Genomic DNA, 18,179 nt, shown 5'->3' with positions numbered 1-18,179 from the left:
TGTTGAAATACAGTGAGACAGAATATATAGTTCTCGCTATCTTTCTGGAAAAAATTCTGCTGTCTTTAGCATGCAACTGCTGCCTGGTGTGCTCTCTGTGCACTGAGGCGGGTCCTCTTGTTGTTACTTCATGTTACATCACATTCCCGCGCCTGTGCTCCTTCATTTGCGTCAGTGCCATGCCTAAGCCCACCTCACCTTGTCCTTCCGTGCTGGGGCTGCAAAGCGTGCCATACCGAAACATGGAACGATCACACTCACACTGATCAAACGTACTGGACTTCAGGCTAAAAATGGGCCTAGGCACAGTACAGATGGCTTAGTGTGAGTACACCCTAAGTTTTTTTTTTTTTTAATGTATTGCTTTCATGGTGTTAGTGGGGGTGGCAACTATGATCAAAACAAGAATGAAATACAGACAAACAAGTTACACTGGAACAAGCGATATAGGATGAAACCCACTGACGGTGTGAGATTTGCATACTGTAAGGTATGTGTCTGTGTGTGAGTGACCTAGCCAGTGTCATTGTGGGCTAATTGCTGTAATAGAATCATATTAGCCACTGGAACAGCCTCCTCAGTGCAAAGTTATAAATTAATTAGTACCACGCTATTATCACATACATTATCATTAAGCAGCTGAGATTTGCATACTTGTGCATGTACACATAAATGTGTATGTACACATCTATGTTTTATGTATACATATTAAAGCACTGTGACACATACTGATACACACGCACATCCACACAGACACACACGGTAGCAGACATTTAGGATGCATTAGATAATAGCCCTCAGCTTTTTAATCTCTATTCACAATTCAACTCCCTCTAAGAAAAACACAAACACACCAACAGAGTCTCTCTTAAACAGAGGGAGTTGTTTTGGATGTTGAGGTGGAATTTTTTTGTGTGTGTTTGTGTATTGAATTGAGTGTGTTTTATGTCAGAGTGATGAGTCTGCTCCTCTCCCCGTGTTGTGTGGACTGTAATAGATGTGTCCATTCGGTCACACTGTGCCCCATCTTTCAAACCTCCATCCCTCTCTCTGCCCCCCTCACACACAAACACACACACTGAGAACATGTGTCATCCACACACACCTGCTTGTCTTTCTTATCAATCACACACCTACTCATGCTCATGGCCAATAACACAGAGTTATGAAGTTTGATGCAGACAAAGTCATCCTTAAACACCAAAACACACTGACAAACCCTGACTGGACACCAAATAGAACAGGACTGATGAAGCTGATGTAAAAACTGTAAATTGTTATAAATAAAGTAGCATAACTTGCCAAAAGTAAAAGAAATAATAAACTTTAAACACAAAACAGTGGTCAAGTTATGTTTGTTAATAATAATTATGGATGAAAAATTCAACACAATGAGAAAAACAGACTCTTTCTCTCATTATAGTTATCTTATTTCTACATGATGATTTTAATCTCACATACATGAATTTGTACCTTGCAGTTCTAACTTTTTATTCACATTATATTCATTTTATCATGTGTTAATGATTTTTGGCTCACATTTATGAAATTAATCTTATGAACTGGCTTCATTTCTGACTTTTTGCCCTATTTTATTTAATTTTTACTTTTAAGCTCCAATTTATGAATTTTTATCCTGATTATCACTCAACAAATGTGGCCAAACTGAAACTTATTAAACCAAAGACAACTTTAGCCCACTAGCACCATGTTATAACCATGTCAAGTATAAGCACTGATATAAGAGATATGCCACACACGATAACAGTTTCTCCTACAACGCAACGTTAAATAATGCTGTGTAAAATCACATTTGTGGCAGAGGTGGTTGGACATGTGACATCATTTATTACTGACACAACTGTGTCTTTGCAGTCTGCAAGTTAAAACAGAGATTTGAACTTATACATAAGCTAACCAGCAGTGCAGCCGTTAGCTTGTTTATTGAGTCTTGATGTTAGTGTACATGTAACAGAGTAAATGTAACACGTTACTACCCACCTCTGTTTAGTTGTATACATATTTTTTTTAACCATTATCAGAAATAGTGTCTGCAACGTATTATAAGGGCAAATGTAGAAGATAAAAAAAGACAGAAAACTATGAAAAAAAAATTGCAAAAAATAAAACATTTTGGTGAAAAAAAAACAAAATTTTTGTGATGATAAAGTTGCTTATCTACAAGAAAATGAACTCACTTCATAGTTAAAAAAAAATGAAATTTACAAGAAAAACTTGAAATTTCCAAGTTCAAAAAAATTACATTTTGACATTAAAAGCAGAGTAAAGCAAAAAAATTTACCAAAATAATTGAAAACAATATATTGATTCTGAACTTTATGATCTCAAAAATTCTTATTTTCGGTTTATGTACATTTACTACTTTCATGGTCAAACATTTCCTTTGTTTTGTCTTTGCATATTAACTTTTTAGATTTAAGAATTTGGAGTGCACTACTTTTTGTTCTAAAGTGGCCCTAACATACTATTGTAATAATGGATAGTTCTAGATAGATTTTTTTTGTTAAAAACAAGTGTATGTATGCCTATTATGCTGGGATTTTGTCCATGACAACAATTAACAATTAACACTGATGTGTACTTTTTTGAAGTGAGTCTTGCGGGCCCTGAGGAAAAACGGTTGGGAGCCACTGGTGTAGAGCATAAAATTGAAGATGTATTAAACTGGTATTTTGACATTTAAGGAAAAATAAATATTGCACCTTCTGTGATTTGAAAATTTCAGTAGAATGTATTGCAATTTAATTTAAATTTGAATTAATTGCTATACCTTAAGGGAGAACCTGTTGTGCCACACTGGACTTTAAGTATTTACAACATAGATGAGGAGACAAGAAAGATAAAAATGCAGAGGAAAAAGTCAGGAAATGGAAAAGGTAAAATGAGGAATTGGGGAAAAAAAGAGGAAGAGAAGAAAGAAAGGGCTAATGACAGAACAGAGAAAGAGGGAAGCCCACGTGTCCTCCTTTCCTTTTTATCATTCCATTAAAGTTTTATATCCATCTTTTTAATGTAATTTGGTCCCTATGAATTCCTGCTGCTGCAGAACAGACAGACGGCTCCTGTGAACATAAACTCTAGCTGTGTTGGACAGCTTCCTTTCCTCTGTCTACTCCCATGTTCACATTGGCTAAGTGATCTAAGAGATTGTGTGTCTGTGTGTGTGCTTTGTGTGTTTTGGAGCTTTATAGAGAGCATGAATAAAGCAGCGTTTTGACAAAATGATCCTAGCCAAGCAGTCCTAGAAAGTAAGTGTGTGTGGTGTTTTTAGAGAGAAACAGAGAGAGTAATGACGTGAAAAAGAGTGTGAGGGAGGAGAGATGTGATGCAGAAGGAAGTGACAGAATAACGGTTAGAGGTAATGACAGAACACAAAGAATTCATGTTCTCTAATGAATGAGTGAATGCATTAATAATATAAGACTCTACCTTTCTCAGAATTCTGCTCAGTGTGCTATTGTAAGCCAATGCTGATATTTTACATTTGAAGAGATAAACTAAATGTTACATGATAGGCAAATAGAATAGAACACAATAAATAAAGTTGCATTTTTCCTTTAATTTGCTCATAATGTTAACATTCATGTGTCTATTTTTTAAAGATTTTGGCCATTATTAGATAGGACAGAGGAAGAGGGACTAATAATATTGGGATAGATAGAGCGGGGAAGACATTTACCAAACATGAGGACTGTTACCAGTGTGTTGAGGACTATAGCCTCTGTATATGGGCTCCTGCTCTACCAAGGAATGAGCTTAACATGTACCCAACTATTAGTTTATTCCTAGATTTTATTTGGTTTCCTACTTAAACCCAATCAGTTTCCACAACATTTTCTGTGATGAGTTTAGCTAGTTTTATAAACAGACCAAAATTAATGTTGTTGTCTCTGTATAGACTACAGAACTAAAGACACAATCAGTTATGGATCAACTCTTTCTATGCATTCGTTATTCGGAACGTCTTAGTGCAGGGGGCTTAGTGTCAAACGAAATGATTGACAGCATGCTACAAAAAATGCCTTTTTTATTTTACATAGCAAAGATTTATGTTGAAAGATTCATTTTACTATGAAAAGTTAACAGGAGAAATTTTGTCACCCATAACAATACCTAAACATGCACAGCAGAAGACATAAAAGGGAGCACTCTGTCCACTTGGGGCACCAAAACTGGCACAGACCTGAAGTTCCTCACAAGAGCTTTAACCTGAATTAAGCCTGGCACACATTACAAGTAACCGTGCTGATACTTGGTTTGATTCTGATTGATTTCTGACCATAATCAGCAAAGGTCAGATATCATGTGGTTTTAAAGATTATCTTGACAGATTATCCTGTTGTGTGATGTGTACATCTACTATGTTGGGGTGGACACTGAAAAACGAATCCACAGTCTCTTATTGGGCTGATGCTGCTTGTAGAGTGAATAAAGAACGGTCCATCTTTTGCCCAGCATTCATCATTGATATGTTTGTATTTTCTAATAACTTACTCAATATTCAGTGATTTTTCCTCAGAAAATTCAAAATTCAAAAATTCAGTTTTCTTCTTTGTTGTCTTTTGCAACTCAAGGTAAAACTTGTTCAACACTGCCCCACAATTGGCGACGGTATTGCTACATTTGGTCTGTCTCCATAATCTTCAAGAAAACAGATGAAAAATGGACAAAATGAACGCAGAGTACCGACAGAAAGGTGTGTCCATATCCGTATGCGGTTCACATGCAGAACATAAATGAGCCTTATATGGATATGGATGGGTTTGAATGGGATTAGGTAGTACTGATGGCCAGTTTTCTGTAGCAACCTCTGTCATCAGTGTATGAATGTGAAGTGAATGGGTAGGTGTGACCTGTGGTGTAAAAGCGCTTTGAGTAGTCCATTAACCATAAATCCTGTTGTATGGTGTGAATACTGAGGACAGCCGAGCAGGCATGAGGGTAATCATTACCAGAAACAAAATAATAGCCAATCAGGAAGCGAGCTGAACACAGGAGGAAGCACAACAAACACAGCCATGAAAACAACTGTGAACATGAAGCAAAAAGTTAGATGGATGGTAAAAATGGGGGAGCAACTTGTTTATACAGCATATTTTGTAAAAGATACCACAACCAAACTCTCAAGGAGAGCAGCTTGACCAAAACTGCTGCTGCAATGGATGTTGCAGGTAGCATACAGCAAGCCATTTTTAGCGTGTTTACTCAAAAGCCACATTTGACTGCGCGAGATTCTGAATTTTGAGTGAAGATTCTAGCTTTTGCAGAATGAATCTAATATTGTACGATGTGCTGTTTTGGTCATCTTGTTGCAGACCACACACAAAAAGAGCAAAAATGTTAAGTATGTCACTACATGTCACCATGTGTGGTGTGTGGCACTTTAAAATCAACATAATTTTTTTTAAACCTTTAGTGTGTGCCAGGCTTAAGTGACTAAACAACATGTGTAAAATGTATAATTTGAATTGCATCTGTTTCTTTGAACTTTTCTGCCCTCTTCCTAAAATCACCAGACAGGTCCTTGGAATAAAGTAAACCACTCCAAAGTAGTCAGCGATGAGCCTGAATGTTTTGAATGATTGACATTTCAGGTACTTTATGGTCATACTTATTTAAAAGCTAATGCACATCTCATAGACTCATGTTATGGATACAAATCAAGCTCATGACCTTGGCCATGCATCATCCTCTCTCTCTCTCTCTCTCTCTCTCTGAGCCTTCTCAGAGTCTCCTAAAGCAGCAGTGACATTAAATAATCTGTAGAAAAAGTAAAGATATGAAATGCAATGTAAATTCTCAGCATATTACTTGTCACGTTTTGACACCATGCTGTAAGCATCTTGATTACAGGAAAGCTCAGCGTTTGTCCTCATTATGACTCCTGGAGCCTTGACTCACCTTCAAAAGCCCAGTCACCCAAATACACACAAGCCTACAAACACACACACTAACAGGGCAACACACAAGGCCAAAAATAATACCCTTCCTCTTCTCTTCACATGGATACACAAAGATGTATACACTTAAATCTATGCTGGGCTTTACCTACACACAACACCCTGTGCACACAAACATGCACAAGAAGCTACATAGCATACACACACCCATGCACACACTCCTCCCTCCCCCTTGTCCAGCCCTTGTCAGTTGATTGTGTTATTACTATGCTAACCAAATCCTTATAAATGTGATTTAAGGCTTGACGGCCCTGCACTCCTGTTTTAGCCTTCTGCTACTGTGTTTTACTGGAGAGAGGAGGAGTGAGGGAGGGATGGAGGGAGATGGGAAAGAGAGCAGGAAAGGCATGCTGAATGAAGAGGTCAGAGAGGTAGAAGGGGAAGAAAAGATATGAAGGGAAGGAGTGGACTACATGGGGATAAAAGAGCAGTAGGTTAAAGGGAGGATGAAAGAGAGCAACAAAAGAGAAAGAAGAGACGACGAGAGACGAGGAGTCAGGAACCAGAGAGAGGGGTGTTACCATGCATTCCCTCAACACTCGTTGCCTCCTATCCAGAGAGCAGTAAAGCGTCAGTAAAATAAAAAAAAGGAAAAAAGCATCACCTGCATCTTAAATGAAAATTTCAATTGAAAAACTTAACAGCCCTTCAAATTGCAGAATTTTACACGCGCCAGTAAAGCCTAAATAACACTCAACACTTAGAGGGAGAGTGGGAGGGGGGTGAGGAGGTGGGGTGTGGGAGGAATGGGGGCTGACAATAGGGGTTATTTTGGGTGGGTGAATGGGGCTGAATGAAGGTGACTGGATTGTGTTTCGTGGTAAAACTATTTACCACTGAAGAGTGTCTGCGATCTGTGTCTCTTATCATCTCTCACCTGTGCTTTTTTGAGTCTTCTGTTGAACCAAACAAATATTTTGACCGGATAGACAGAAGAAAATATCACAGGCAGACAATAATAAGTCAAATAGACAGGAGGATGCAGTGTTTATAATTAGACAAACAGAAAGAGAGACATCACATCCCTCTGCAAAGATGCACAGGAGTACGGTGAGTCACGCACAGACAGGCCGGTGGATCTGCACATACACAGACAGCGAGACGGGCTCCTTGGTTATTCGTGGGGTTCAGCGGACCTTTGGTGGTAATTGAATCAGTGTGAGTGCTGAGTAGAGCTAGCATAAAAACCTGTTAACCTAAAAGGTCAACTCTCTGCATTGTTTATTTAGCAGGGAGACCAGGGAGTGAGAGAAGGAGCAAAAGAGGGAGAGAGAGCGCGACACAAAGCACGAGTAACAGAGAGAGACAGAAGGAAATGAGAAAGGGATAGAGGAGGGGAAAGAAAAAGAGGAAGAGGTGAGGAAGAGGAAATAGGAAGAAGAAATGGAGGGATGGACTGACGGACAGGAGGAAGGATGAGTGGTTGGTGGAGCTATTTGGAATCTATAAAATCAGCCAAGCTTAACATCACTTTGATGCTGTTGTTTATTTGCATGGGCAATAAAAGAAATCCCTCGCTGGCTGATGTGTAAATGTATATTTGTGTCTCATCTTGTAATACTTGTTTTTCTCTCTATTTGACAGCATTTAAGCCTATATTTGGTTGGTGGGTGTGTAAAAAAATCACACTTTAAGCTCTGATTTTTTCAAAGAAAACTTTTTAAAGGAACCTTGTCATAGAACGTGGACGTAGTCCTAGTGGCATCAACCATTGATTTCTGAAGCATTGTAAGCTGAATGATGCTAGTCACCATATTGAAAATGCTGGCTTGGGAGCAGATGGCCTAGCGGTTAGGTCCCATCCCATGTGAAAGTCCCACCTGTGGCTCCCTTACCCCCCATCATTCCCAAATCTCTCATCTTTGTTACTGACTCCACTGCTGTCCTCTATTGGGAACAAGAAGCTCAAAAATAAATCTTTATGAAAAAAAATGTTGAGTTGCTTGCCAATCATCTTAACCACTAATAAAGCAAATTTATGCAATAAGCTTTACTCATCAAGCTGAACTCATTGTCAAGCTTAACTCATAATCAAACTGAACTTATTGGATGATGAGGTGGAGAGACGCACAATAAAGAAGGTGGAGGCCATTCTGAGGAACATGGATCATCCACTTCATATCTCCCTTAATGACCAAAAAAACAACGGTGGTGGACAGCTCCTATCCCTGCGCTGCAGGACAGAAAGAGTTAGGAAATCTTTCATTCCATCAGCAATTAGACTTTATAATTCTACCGTAAACAGATGAGAGAGAATCCAGACAATTGAATTTCCCTGTGGGGATAAATTAAGTTATTGTATTGTATTGTATGTATTGTAATGTATTTAAAGTAAGGAATTGTTAGAAATGCACTCGTCAGTATCTTTTCCCTTTTCCTCAGTGTTTTAGTTCCATCTCAAAGAACCAACTTGATCACTCTTCTCTTGCATTGTCATTTGGTTTATCTACATTTGTTCGCTGATTGGTTCAATGGCAGTGGATGGTGAATGGACTTGTGCTTGTGTAGCACTTTTCTTACTTCAAGAGCTTTTATACTGCTGGTCACACCTCCCCATTTACACCCATTCACTCCACATTCACACACTGATGGCAAAGGGAGCAATGGAGAATGGGCCATCAGTATTAACAAATCCTATTCAAACACATCCATACCCATTTTTACACACCACCAGCGAGCAAACTGGTGCCGAGTGTCTTACCCAAACACGCATCCACATGTGGCTGCAGGAGCTGGGCATCAAATCTACAACCTTCCAATTGTGAGACGACCAACTCTGCCTACTGAGCCACAGCTGCCCCATCACTGACATCAGAGAACAAATCGTAGAAAGCAGGACAAAAATAAAACATGCTATGTGCAGACTTTGTTTCAGAAGGTTGTGAGGTGTCTCAGAGGTGTCCTTGGTTGTCATCCACTGTGACACAACATGAAAGACAACAACAGGTTTTTGGTGCAAACAGCTCCCAAAACCCTACTGTCAGATTGACCTGTCATGTTAAAAACGTGTTGTCTGACCTCGACTTAAATGTTTGTTGGCATTCCAGTCAGTAAAAAGTAAGGCCTATCAGGTCATATCTTTAAAATAGGTCATGTCTTTAAAATATGCACAATACACAACTCCTGGCTAATGTGCATCCATGCTGCCAAACACAAACGTGTTTACATGCTTTCAAACTTATCTCTAATACAGATGTGAATGCATACTCAACCACGCATCTTCTTTCCCCCCTCTCTCCCTGTCTTAACACACAACACTCACACCCACACACACTCACACCGCCATCTGGGAAAGCCGTTAGCGGTTAGCGGTAGCACTTAGCGACGCAGCACGCTCCCTCAGTCCGCTCAGTCACCTTGATCTGCTTGCCCTTCACACAGCACCATTACTGCTATACTGCATCACTGTGGGTGTGGGCATGTTAGTGTGTGTGTGAGAGAGAGTTGGTAAGAGTGGGTGTCTATGTATACGGACATACATCTGTGTGTGTCCATTAGAGAGCAGTACAGTGGGATGTAAATGCTGGGGGAGGAGGGGGGAGGAGGCATTACCTTCAAATGAGCTACTGTGGAGTGAAATATCCCTCTGACTCGTCTTGTGTGGGGTCTTATCCATGCATGGACATGTGCAAATCATGAGACTATGTATGTGTCTACAGCCCTTTGATGTGCATCACTGTCAGACTACGTACTTCTTGTACTAGTGAGGATTTTTTAACCCTCTGGCAAAGAATTTAGGGGTTGTCTGTAAAACATGAGATACATATTCACAGTCCAGTTAGCAGTTGATTCACTGTCACAAGTTCATCTTCAGTTTGTTTTTTTATAGGAACTTTAAAATCTTAATTATGCAAGAAGCCCTATTTATCCCTACTCACAGTGTATATCATCTATTTGTGGCTATCAAAGTTAGAATTAAGTTTGTTTCTCAGCAGTGCAGCCTGGCCTACACATCACCCCCTATATCCCCCCTGAACGACGCACAGACTCACATTCTTAGAGTCACAAGTACTTTATAAATCCACAAATACAATCTTGGTTTGCTCAGGGGGAGAAATTGAGAGAGGAAAAGAGTTTCAGTGTTAATCCCTTGGATAGGAATGGAAAAATCACTCTTTGTCCTTCTGATGTCATTCTTGATGTTACTTGTCAAATAATTCTTCAGAACAAATCCCTCTTGCTTTTTTCTCACCCTTGTATAAGTATGCACGTAAAGAGTATATTTATCTCTTGTTTTTCTTTTTTCTTTCTCCTTATCTATTTATTTCTTTTACCCCCAGGTCCAGGACCAGTGGACTCTCCAGCAGTATCAGGGCTCCGTCCACGAAGTGTAACAGTCACCTGGGCTCCTCCATCACTACCAAATGGAGTTATAACTAATTATACACTTTATCTTAGCCCAAACTCTGTCTCTGTGTACAACACCAGCACAGCCCTCTACTCCAGCTTAGCTTCTAACCAGGGTTTATTGTCTAGCACTGAGCAGGCATATTTCAACTTGGGTCAAACCCTCAGACAGACATCCAGTCTTACCACCCCAGTCTCAAGCCATATCTCCATGTCTAATGAAAGCAGAAGCATTAATGGTAGCTCCAACACCCTTCATGACACTGGTCCCGGCTTCTTAGCTAACCCTTTTTCTATCTTGAGCAATAATATCACAGAAAACAACCAGATTGAATCCACAGGTGTAAGCAATACAAGCCAAGGCCCTGATTCTATCTCATTCCTCTCCACTGAGCCCAATATCACTGGTGTAAACATAAGCCCCAGTCCTTTAAGGCCAGACACAGAATACAGTGCAACCCAAACTAAAAATGTCCCGAAACTGGACTCCACCGACAGCCCCATCTCTGCTTTCTTTATTGAAGACTCAGATTCAGCTTTATCAACCTTCTCAGTCTCTGTTCCTGGGAACACCACAAGCTACACTTTTCCCAACCTGCAGCCATACCAGAGCTACAGTCTCAAGGTAAGATACAGGATAATGATGCTGTGGTAGAACCCAGTACTGTACCATAAGCTGAATTACATTTGGAAAATTTCAAACTGTTTGAGCCTAACTTCAACAGCCAATTTCTAATACTCTTTGATCTTACTTATAGCTACAGTATGTCAAATTTTTGCCCTGAAATGTCAATATTAATACAATGACTACTTCAATGTAATAGATAATATTTAGTTGAATACTTTCTTGCAAGTTCAGTCGCCCAAGCTCATATTTATAACACAACTGAAAAGGAGTTACAGGTCAAGCAGAGACTAGGCCCACTGTTCAGTGTGCCAACCTCTGTTGCTCCCTTCTGCTGCTTTCTTTATTAAGAACTGCACTCCATACAATGTCTTCACTATATAGTAAACTGAAATTCTGATTTAATGGAGGAATTTCACATAATGAGGGAGAAAAGCTGTTAAAGGTGACTTGACTGGTTTTCACTGTAAACAATCCAAGAATGCTTTGCGAGTTGCTTGCACCATAAACCAGGAAGGCCACTTATAAAAACTTTTATTGGTTTTCATTTAAAATTCGTTGATGAAATCAAAATGCAGTTATATGAGTTAGAAAATATACCTTTTGGAGTGCTATTTTTGTTAAACAGAATTCTCAATTTAAAACAAGAAGGTAGCAGCAGGATTGGATGGAGCAGAGCAGTACTGTTCTCTACTTGTCATATTCAATTACTTTAAATGACTATGTTTAAATTACTTTAATGCAGTAACTAGATTTTTATGGGCAATAGAATAAAGAGTTGTGCTTATAGTTTCAGATTAGAGGAACTTTACATGATGTTAGAATCAGTTTACTGTGTTAGCCTGACTTGAACTGAACTTTTTAGATTATTCATACATTAGAGTCCAACTGGCATCATGCTATGTGGAATTTCTTAAAATGGAACCATCAAGCCTAGATAACGTGGTTGGGGGAGGGGGGCATTAGCTGTTGCGTATACAAATCTCAAATGGAACCAAACATTTTGCCTGAGATCCACTGTTCCGGCGCCAGGCTTTGACCTATACTTCATTCATCATAAGCGTGTAGAAGAAAGCAGAGAGTAAACCGAGAAAAAAGGCATCTAAATAGCAAGTGTTAGAATGAGAGCCATATTATTCCAATCAAGGAGAAAAGATTCGCATATCAGCCAAAATGTACAAGGTTGTTAAGTTGTTCATCCATTCAACATTTAACCAGTTTGGCACTTGCTACATTTTTTTTTTTTTATTGTTTGGCATGTGACATAATAGATCAACCAGATGAAGAATGAGTGGTAACTACCTCATTATCAGACATACTCCATCAAAAAAATATATTCATAGCCAGTTCTTTTATACTGGGACAAGAGCAGAAGTCCTGTTAAATGTCCTAATCGACCTAAAACTGCATGCAAACCTACTGAATGTCACTTTCTGCTTTGTTTTCTGGTTTTTAACTTTAAAAGCCATTGTTACAAGGCTCTTCAATAAGGGATCATGACAACAAAACAAAAGAAAAAAAATTTCGATGAACTTGTGTTTCATTTCAATAGTTTATGCACTGATGAAAACAGTTGGCTGAAGAATTACAAAAGTAGGAACACATATTACATTCTGATATTAATCTATATTATTCCCAAACCTGTAGCTGGAGGTGTGCACTGTTGTGGGTTGTTCAGTGTCTGGAATGTCTCAGAGCTTCCGTACCCTCCCAGCTCCACCTGAGGGGGTCCCTGCACCTCATCTTTACTCTGACACCCCCACTTCTGTTCTCCTGTCATGGGGTGCACCAGAGAGGAGCAATGGACCACTAGAGCGGTGAGAGACAATAACACAATAACATTTCTGTCCCTCTTTGGCACTGCTGTATTTGGTAATTAGTTTGATTATGTTTGGTCATACTATAGATGGTTGATTGAGCGCAGAGTCACTGGGACCAAAGAAGTCTCCACAGTGGGCGATCTCCCACCAGCTTCTCCACCTCTGTCTTTCCTGGACTCTTCTTCAGCTCTTAGTCCATGGACTAGCTATGAGTATCGACTCGTGCTCCATAATCAGGCTGGCAGCACCACTGGTAAAGCCATAACAATGAGCTTGACTGCTACTGAATATGATCAAATTAAGAAGTAGAGTGTGTGTGTTGGATTATACACTTTCAGTTGGAAACTTTACAGAATACATTTCTTTGAGTCAGATCTAAATCTTCATTATTTCAACTTTTGTTGTTCAGTTGTAAGATCCTTAAAGATATTTCTGAAAAAATTTCAGGACCCTGGGTCAATATCACCACCAGACCTTCAAGACCTGCTGGTCTCAGTCCACCGATGGTTAAAGTTATGGGCCCAAAGTCACTTCAGGTATGACCCCCTTTTTAAAGATTTCTCTCAGATGTGATAAGTTTTGGGGCATGGCATGAGAAGACAAAAGCTAATAGATGCATTTAAAGAGCACTAGTATAACTCACATAATCTGACCATTTTTATGCACAGTTTACTACAGGAGCTTGTATCAATTTAACAAAAATATTTAAGAACCTTTGAATGAACTTTTAAAATGTAAACTTTCTTTAAACTAATAATACAAAAAAACAATTAAACTTTGTTTAGAATCTCTTTAGTCCTTCTGAGTAGAAAAGACAAAGCAATGTCACTCTGATTCCTCTGTCTTTGCTTCCATGGATTTAATGAGAGAGAAAAGCGTTCAACTCAAGGTCCCCTTCAGAAAGTGGGAGGGGCTATGACCCTGTCTGAGGCAGCTTCCTTCCTGTCGGCCATTTTGAAGGAGGGGCCAGAGTTAAGTTCCACCACTGGCTAATCCCACATCAAGGCCTTTCAATAAAAGACAGTGAAACAATATTGTATGCATGCACACACACTGAATTACACACACACATGCACTCACAGCCCTGCACTAATGCTAACTGCAGAAAAATGCTAATGCCTGTCATCATTTCAGATCCGCCCCTGTCATCTCTGCTGCAGCACAGCTTTAGGGGTCACAGGTCCGAGAGGGAAAGAGTTCTTCCTGGTTGTTGCTAATTGGACAGACAGGCAGGCAGCTTCCTGGTTACCAATTGACCTTGACAAAATGGAGAGGATTCTGAATATCTCCCATCATTCTTTAAATTGTCTCCTTTATATATCACTTCATGCTAATTCAGGCTTTCACTCTATCTTGAATATCGACCTGATAATGTTTTTTCAGTTAGCATGACTCCTGATTATTACATTAAGACAATGCAGATATCTTCTGAATGTTTTCCTTTTTTTAATATTAGCAGGGTATCGTTCTGTTTTGCTGATAATGCTCTTTTGGCTTCATAAGTATATACAGTGCCTATAAAAAGTATTCACCCCATTGGATGTTTTACCCTTTTATTGATTTTATAAATCAATCATGGTCAATATAATTTGGCTTGTATGACAAAAATACGACAAAACCTCTGTAACGTCAGAGTGAAAACAGTTTTCTACAAAGTAATGTTAGTTAAACAACCTGTGTCAGAAAGATCCAGTCTTTTAGTTTGCCTTGCTACCATAACACCATGAAGACAAAGAAACACTTAAATCAACTCAGGAAAAAGGTTAATAAAAGTTATAAGTCAGGGGATGCACTGTAAAACAAAATTAGTTGAGCAAGCTTTAAAAAAATATGGAAACTTGTTGCCTCAACAATAACCAGTAAACTACACTTGACTCTCTGAGTTAAAAAAACGGGTTTTTTTTAGTGTGCAGTACTTGTTCTACATAAACTATTTAAGTATTCATTACAAGTTTCAAATCAATTGTTTTCATTGCTCAAACCTGAAATTTAAATGTTAATTTTAGTTTGCAGGACTTTGGCTAAATCATCTACTTTGAGTGTGCAATACTTAATATTTTAGTGCACTTTAAACACCAATAAGTTCATAGCACTCAAAATATCATAGTCAACTGATTACCTCAAAACGTCAAATAGTGCTCTGTAAAAGTTTTTTAAAGTTATCATTTCACCTAAAGCCAGGTGTACACTGTGCAGTTTTCCTGCAATTTAGCTGCGTATTTTGAGTCACACTTTGAAGTTGGGCTGACTTTCAGTCAGATCGGGCATAGTTTGTCGTGCTGTGTACAGGGGGTACGACAGCCGAACACAGCCCGACTGCGACGCCACAACCTCCTTCCGACTGGTTTGGAGGATTTCTGGCATGTTTGATATTTTGGTCGTATGACTCCAGGCACTTCACAGTGAGAGCAGAAGCGCGAGCAGAATAAACAACTTTGAAGGATTGTTTTCCTTTGTAAATGGTCAGACAATGTCACTTTCTGATGCACCCCTGTTAAGATAAAGGAAATAAACGAGCAGGAAATATTCCTACCCGCGGACCTGCAGCTGACATAGAGGTGATGCTGTGTGTGTGTGAAAGAGACAGAGAAAGGTAGTGGGAGAGGGAGAGAGAGAGAAAGCCAAAGAGATAGAGGGGGATGAGAGAGAGAATATGACTACAAACACTTCACCCTCAGACCCTAAGACTGTTTAAAAAGGAAACTCTGCGGGTTTCTGTAACTGTCCATCCCGACTTCAGTTGCACAGTGTGATCACTCAGATCATGCATCACCCTCGGATCGTCCAGTTTGAGCACACAACTTGTGCGCAATGGTAGTGCATCATACACGATATAGTAGCACAGTATGAGATGACATTCTGTCACGACTATAGTGTGGTTGGCTTGAAATCACACAGTGTACACCCGGCTTAAGGTGGACTAAATTGTGCCACCATTTGCAACAATGGCTGTGGGTGACCCTCTGAACCAGTAGTTGATATTTCATTAATGTCAGTGTGCCATCTAACATTCATAGACATTAATAACATTAACATCGCCCCCTATGTAATTGAGACAGCAACTTCACTGCATTTGCATTTTTGGTGCATTTTATTTATTTATTTTATTTAACCTTTTTTAACCCGGAGAAAACCTCTTTGAGATTAAAAATCTCTTTTTCAAAAGTGTCCATGGCCAAGACAGCAGCAGCATAAAGAGTACATAAAGGTTTAGTGCCCAAAGGCATTCTGGAAAAACAGCAGATTTGTCATAACTCAAATAATTTGAGTAATAACAAAAATACTTAAATTGTTTGAATACTGTTCACTTAAAACAAAAATGAGTTCTGTCAGCTCATAAAAACAGAGTGGAAATCGTTTTGGATTTTTAAGTAAACACAACTCTATTTTATCCCCTTTTTACTTAATTTGTTTAAATCAAGTAAACCAAAGTAAATTGAGCCCTTTAGCTGTTACAGCCAACAAGTACAAGTAGTTTATAATAAGTATTTAGTAAAGGTTACAAAAAACTGAGTTAATTCAACTCAATGTTTCTGAGTAAAATTAATGTTGCGTTTTACAGTGTGGACACAAAACGATTTCCAAGGCACTGAAAATCCCCCAGAGTGCAGTTAAAGCTGTCATCATGCCAGGACAGCTTGACCATACAAGAAGGAGACTAGTGAGAAAGGCCACTAAGACTACTCTGAAGGAATTACAAGCTTCAGCAGCTGAGATGCGAGAGTCTCTGCTTACAACAAATGTTGCCCAGGTTCTTCACCAGTCAAAGCTTTATGGGAGCGTGAAAAAGAGAAACTGCTGAAGAAAACTCATTAAATCTAGACTAGAGTTTGCCAAAAGGCATGTGGGAAACTCTGTGGTCAAGATGGAGAAAGTTCTTTGGTCTGATGAGACCAAATGGACCTGGGAGGCTTGTAAAGGTAGAGTGTAAAACAAGTGTGGCAAATTATAGGGCAATCCTGGAGGACAATCTTTAAGTCTGCAAGGGTAATACGGCTTGGGAGAAGATTTATTTTCCACAAGACAATGACCCAAAGCACACAGCGAAAGCTACACAGAAATGGTTTAATGACAACAAGGTTATTGTTCTGGAGTGACTGAGTCAAAGCTCAGACCTCAATCCGATAGAGAATTTATGGCTGGACTTGAAAAGGGCTGATCACACCTGATGCCCATGCATCTTGACAGAGCTTGATCAGTAGGGCAACTGTGGCACAGTCGGTTGAAGACAACCGACTACCTATCCCCAGCTCCTGCAGTCACATGCTGATGTCTTCTTGGGCAAGACACTTAACCCCAACTTGCTCCCACTGCTGTGTTGGTGGCAGTAAATGTGTATGGATGCATATATGAATTAGACTAGCTAATACTGGTACCTATGCCATCAGTAAGTGAATGGGTAGGTGTGACTTGGGGTGTTAAAGCGCTTTGAGTTGTCAGACAACTAGAAAAGCACTATATAAGCTCATGTCCATAATACAACATTATACACAAAAGTTCCTTTAAGTGTTTGAAAATGCTTTGATTGTCCATTTTTGGGGTAAATCAATAACATCATCAAATGATGCAATTTTCTTAACAAAACATTCATGCCTGTTCTCCCTCACTTCATAAAGTAGGATGAACTGAATTAACTTTTAGAGAGAATTAATTTATCAGTTGTGTAAAGAAGCAAAAAAAAAAAAGCTGAAAATTAGCAGAAAAGAAATGGGGAAAACGGTTACAGTGTAGCAAAAATGAGTGAAGAGTGGCAAAAAAATTGAATAACGGTGGCAAAAATTGGCTTTAAAAGGCAAAGAAAGGGCAACAATGGGCAGGAAAAAAAGTGTGAGTGGTAAAAAGGTGGCAAAAAGTGGCAACATGGACAGAAGCAGTGATGAAAAGGGTATGAATAAGTAAGGTGAACATCAGAACCCAATAATAGCATGATACACTTTTCAGTTCCAAAGTGAAGTAACTGTTAACCGAGATGCTAGCACCAGTGCTACTCACCCAACACACATGCATTGATTTCATCAATGAATCAACACCGGAGAGGGCCCGTTCACTGGTTTTATCAGGGGCCCAGCCAATTCTGTGGGCAGGCCTGCTAATATGTGATTTTTTGTGTGCAGGATGTTATCATTTTACACTTATACATTACATAAGTGATGATGTTAATGCATGTATAGATAATTATAAGAATTGATAATATTAGTTGCAGATACTGGATCTCTGTCTCTAATCTTCAAGTTTATTTCTTGTCATGAAAGATGAATGTATACACCATGCTGTTACACATACACTAGTTCCTTCTCTCTAATGCAACAAACCTTATTATCCGTCTCTCCTGCTGACTCATCCACACATAAACACATATCCAAACACACTCTCCCACATGCTATTGTGGCCTTAGCCCTGGTGCTC

General features: G+C 39.2%; 1 protein-coding gene across 1 annotated transcript in view; it reads left to right on the top strand.

Moving 5' to 3' along the window:
• ush2a (Usher syndrome 2A (autosomal recessive, mild)) overlaps positions 1–18,179 on the top strand; it is a 300,866-nt gene that overhangs the window by 151,173 nt on the left and 131,514 nt on the right. The window contains exons 49-52 of the mRNA XM_041790781.1: positions 10,262–10,953; positions 12,601–12,770; positions 12,860–13,026; positions 13,221–13,309. Coding sequence (XP_041646715.1) covers positions 10,262–10,953; positions 12,601–12,770; positions 12,860–13,026; positions 13,221–13,309 — 1,118 coding nt within the window. The remainder of the gene's footprint in view (positions 1–10,261; positions 10,954–12,600; positions 12,771–12,859; positions 13,027–13,220; positions 13,310–18,179) is intronic.

Source organism: Cheilinus undulatus, linkage group 1 (assembly GCF_018320785.1).
Source record: "Cheilinus undulatus linkage group 1, ASM1832078v1, whole genome shotgun sequence".
Taxonomy (NCBI): Eukaryota; Metazoa; Chordata; class Actinopteri; order Labriformes; family Labridae; genus Cheilinus; species Cheilinus undulatus.
This window is presented reverse-complemented; position numbering and strand designations above follow the sequence as displayed.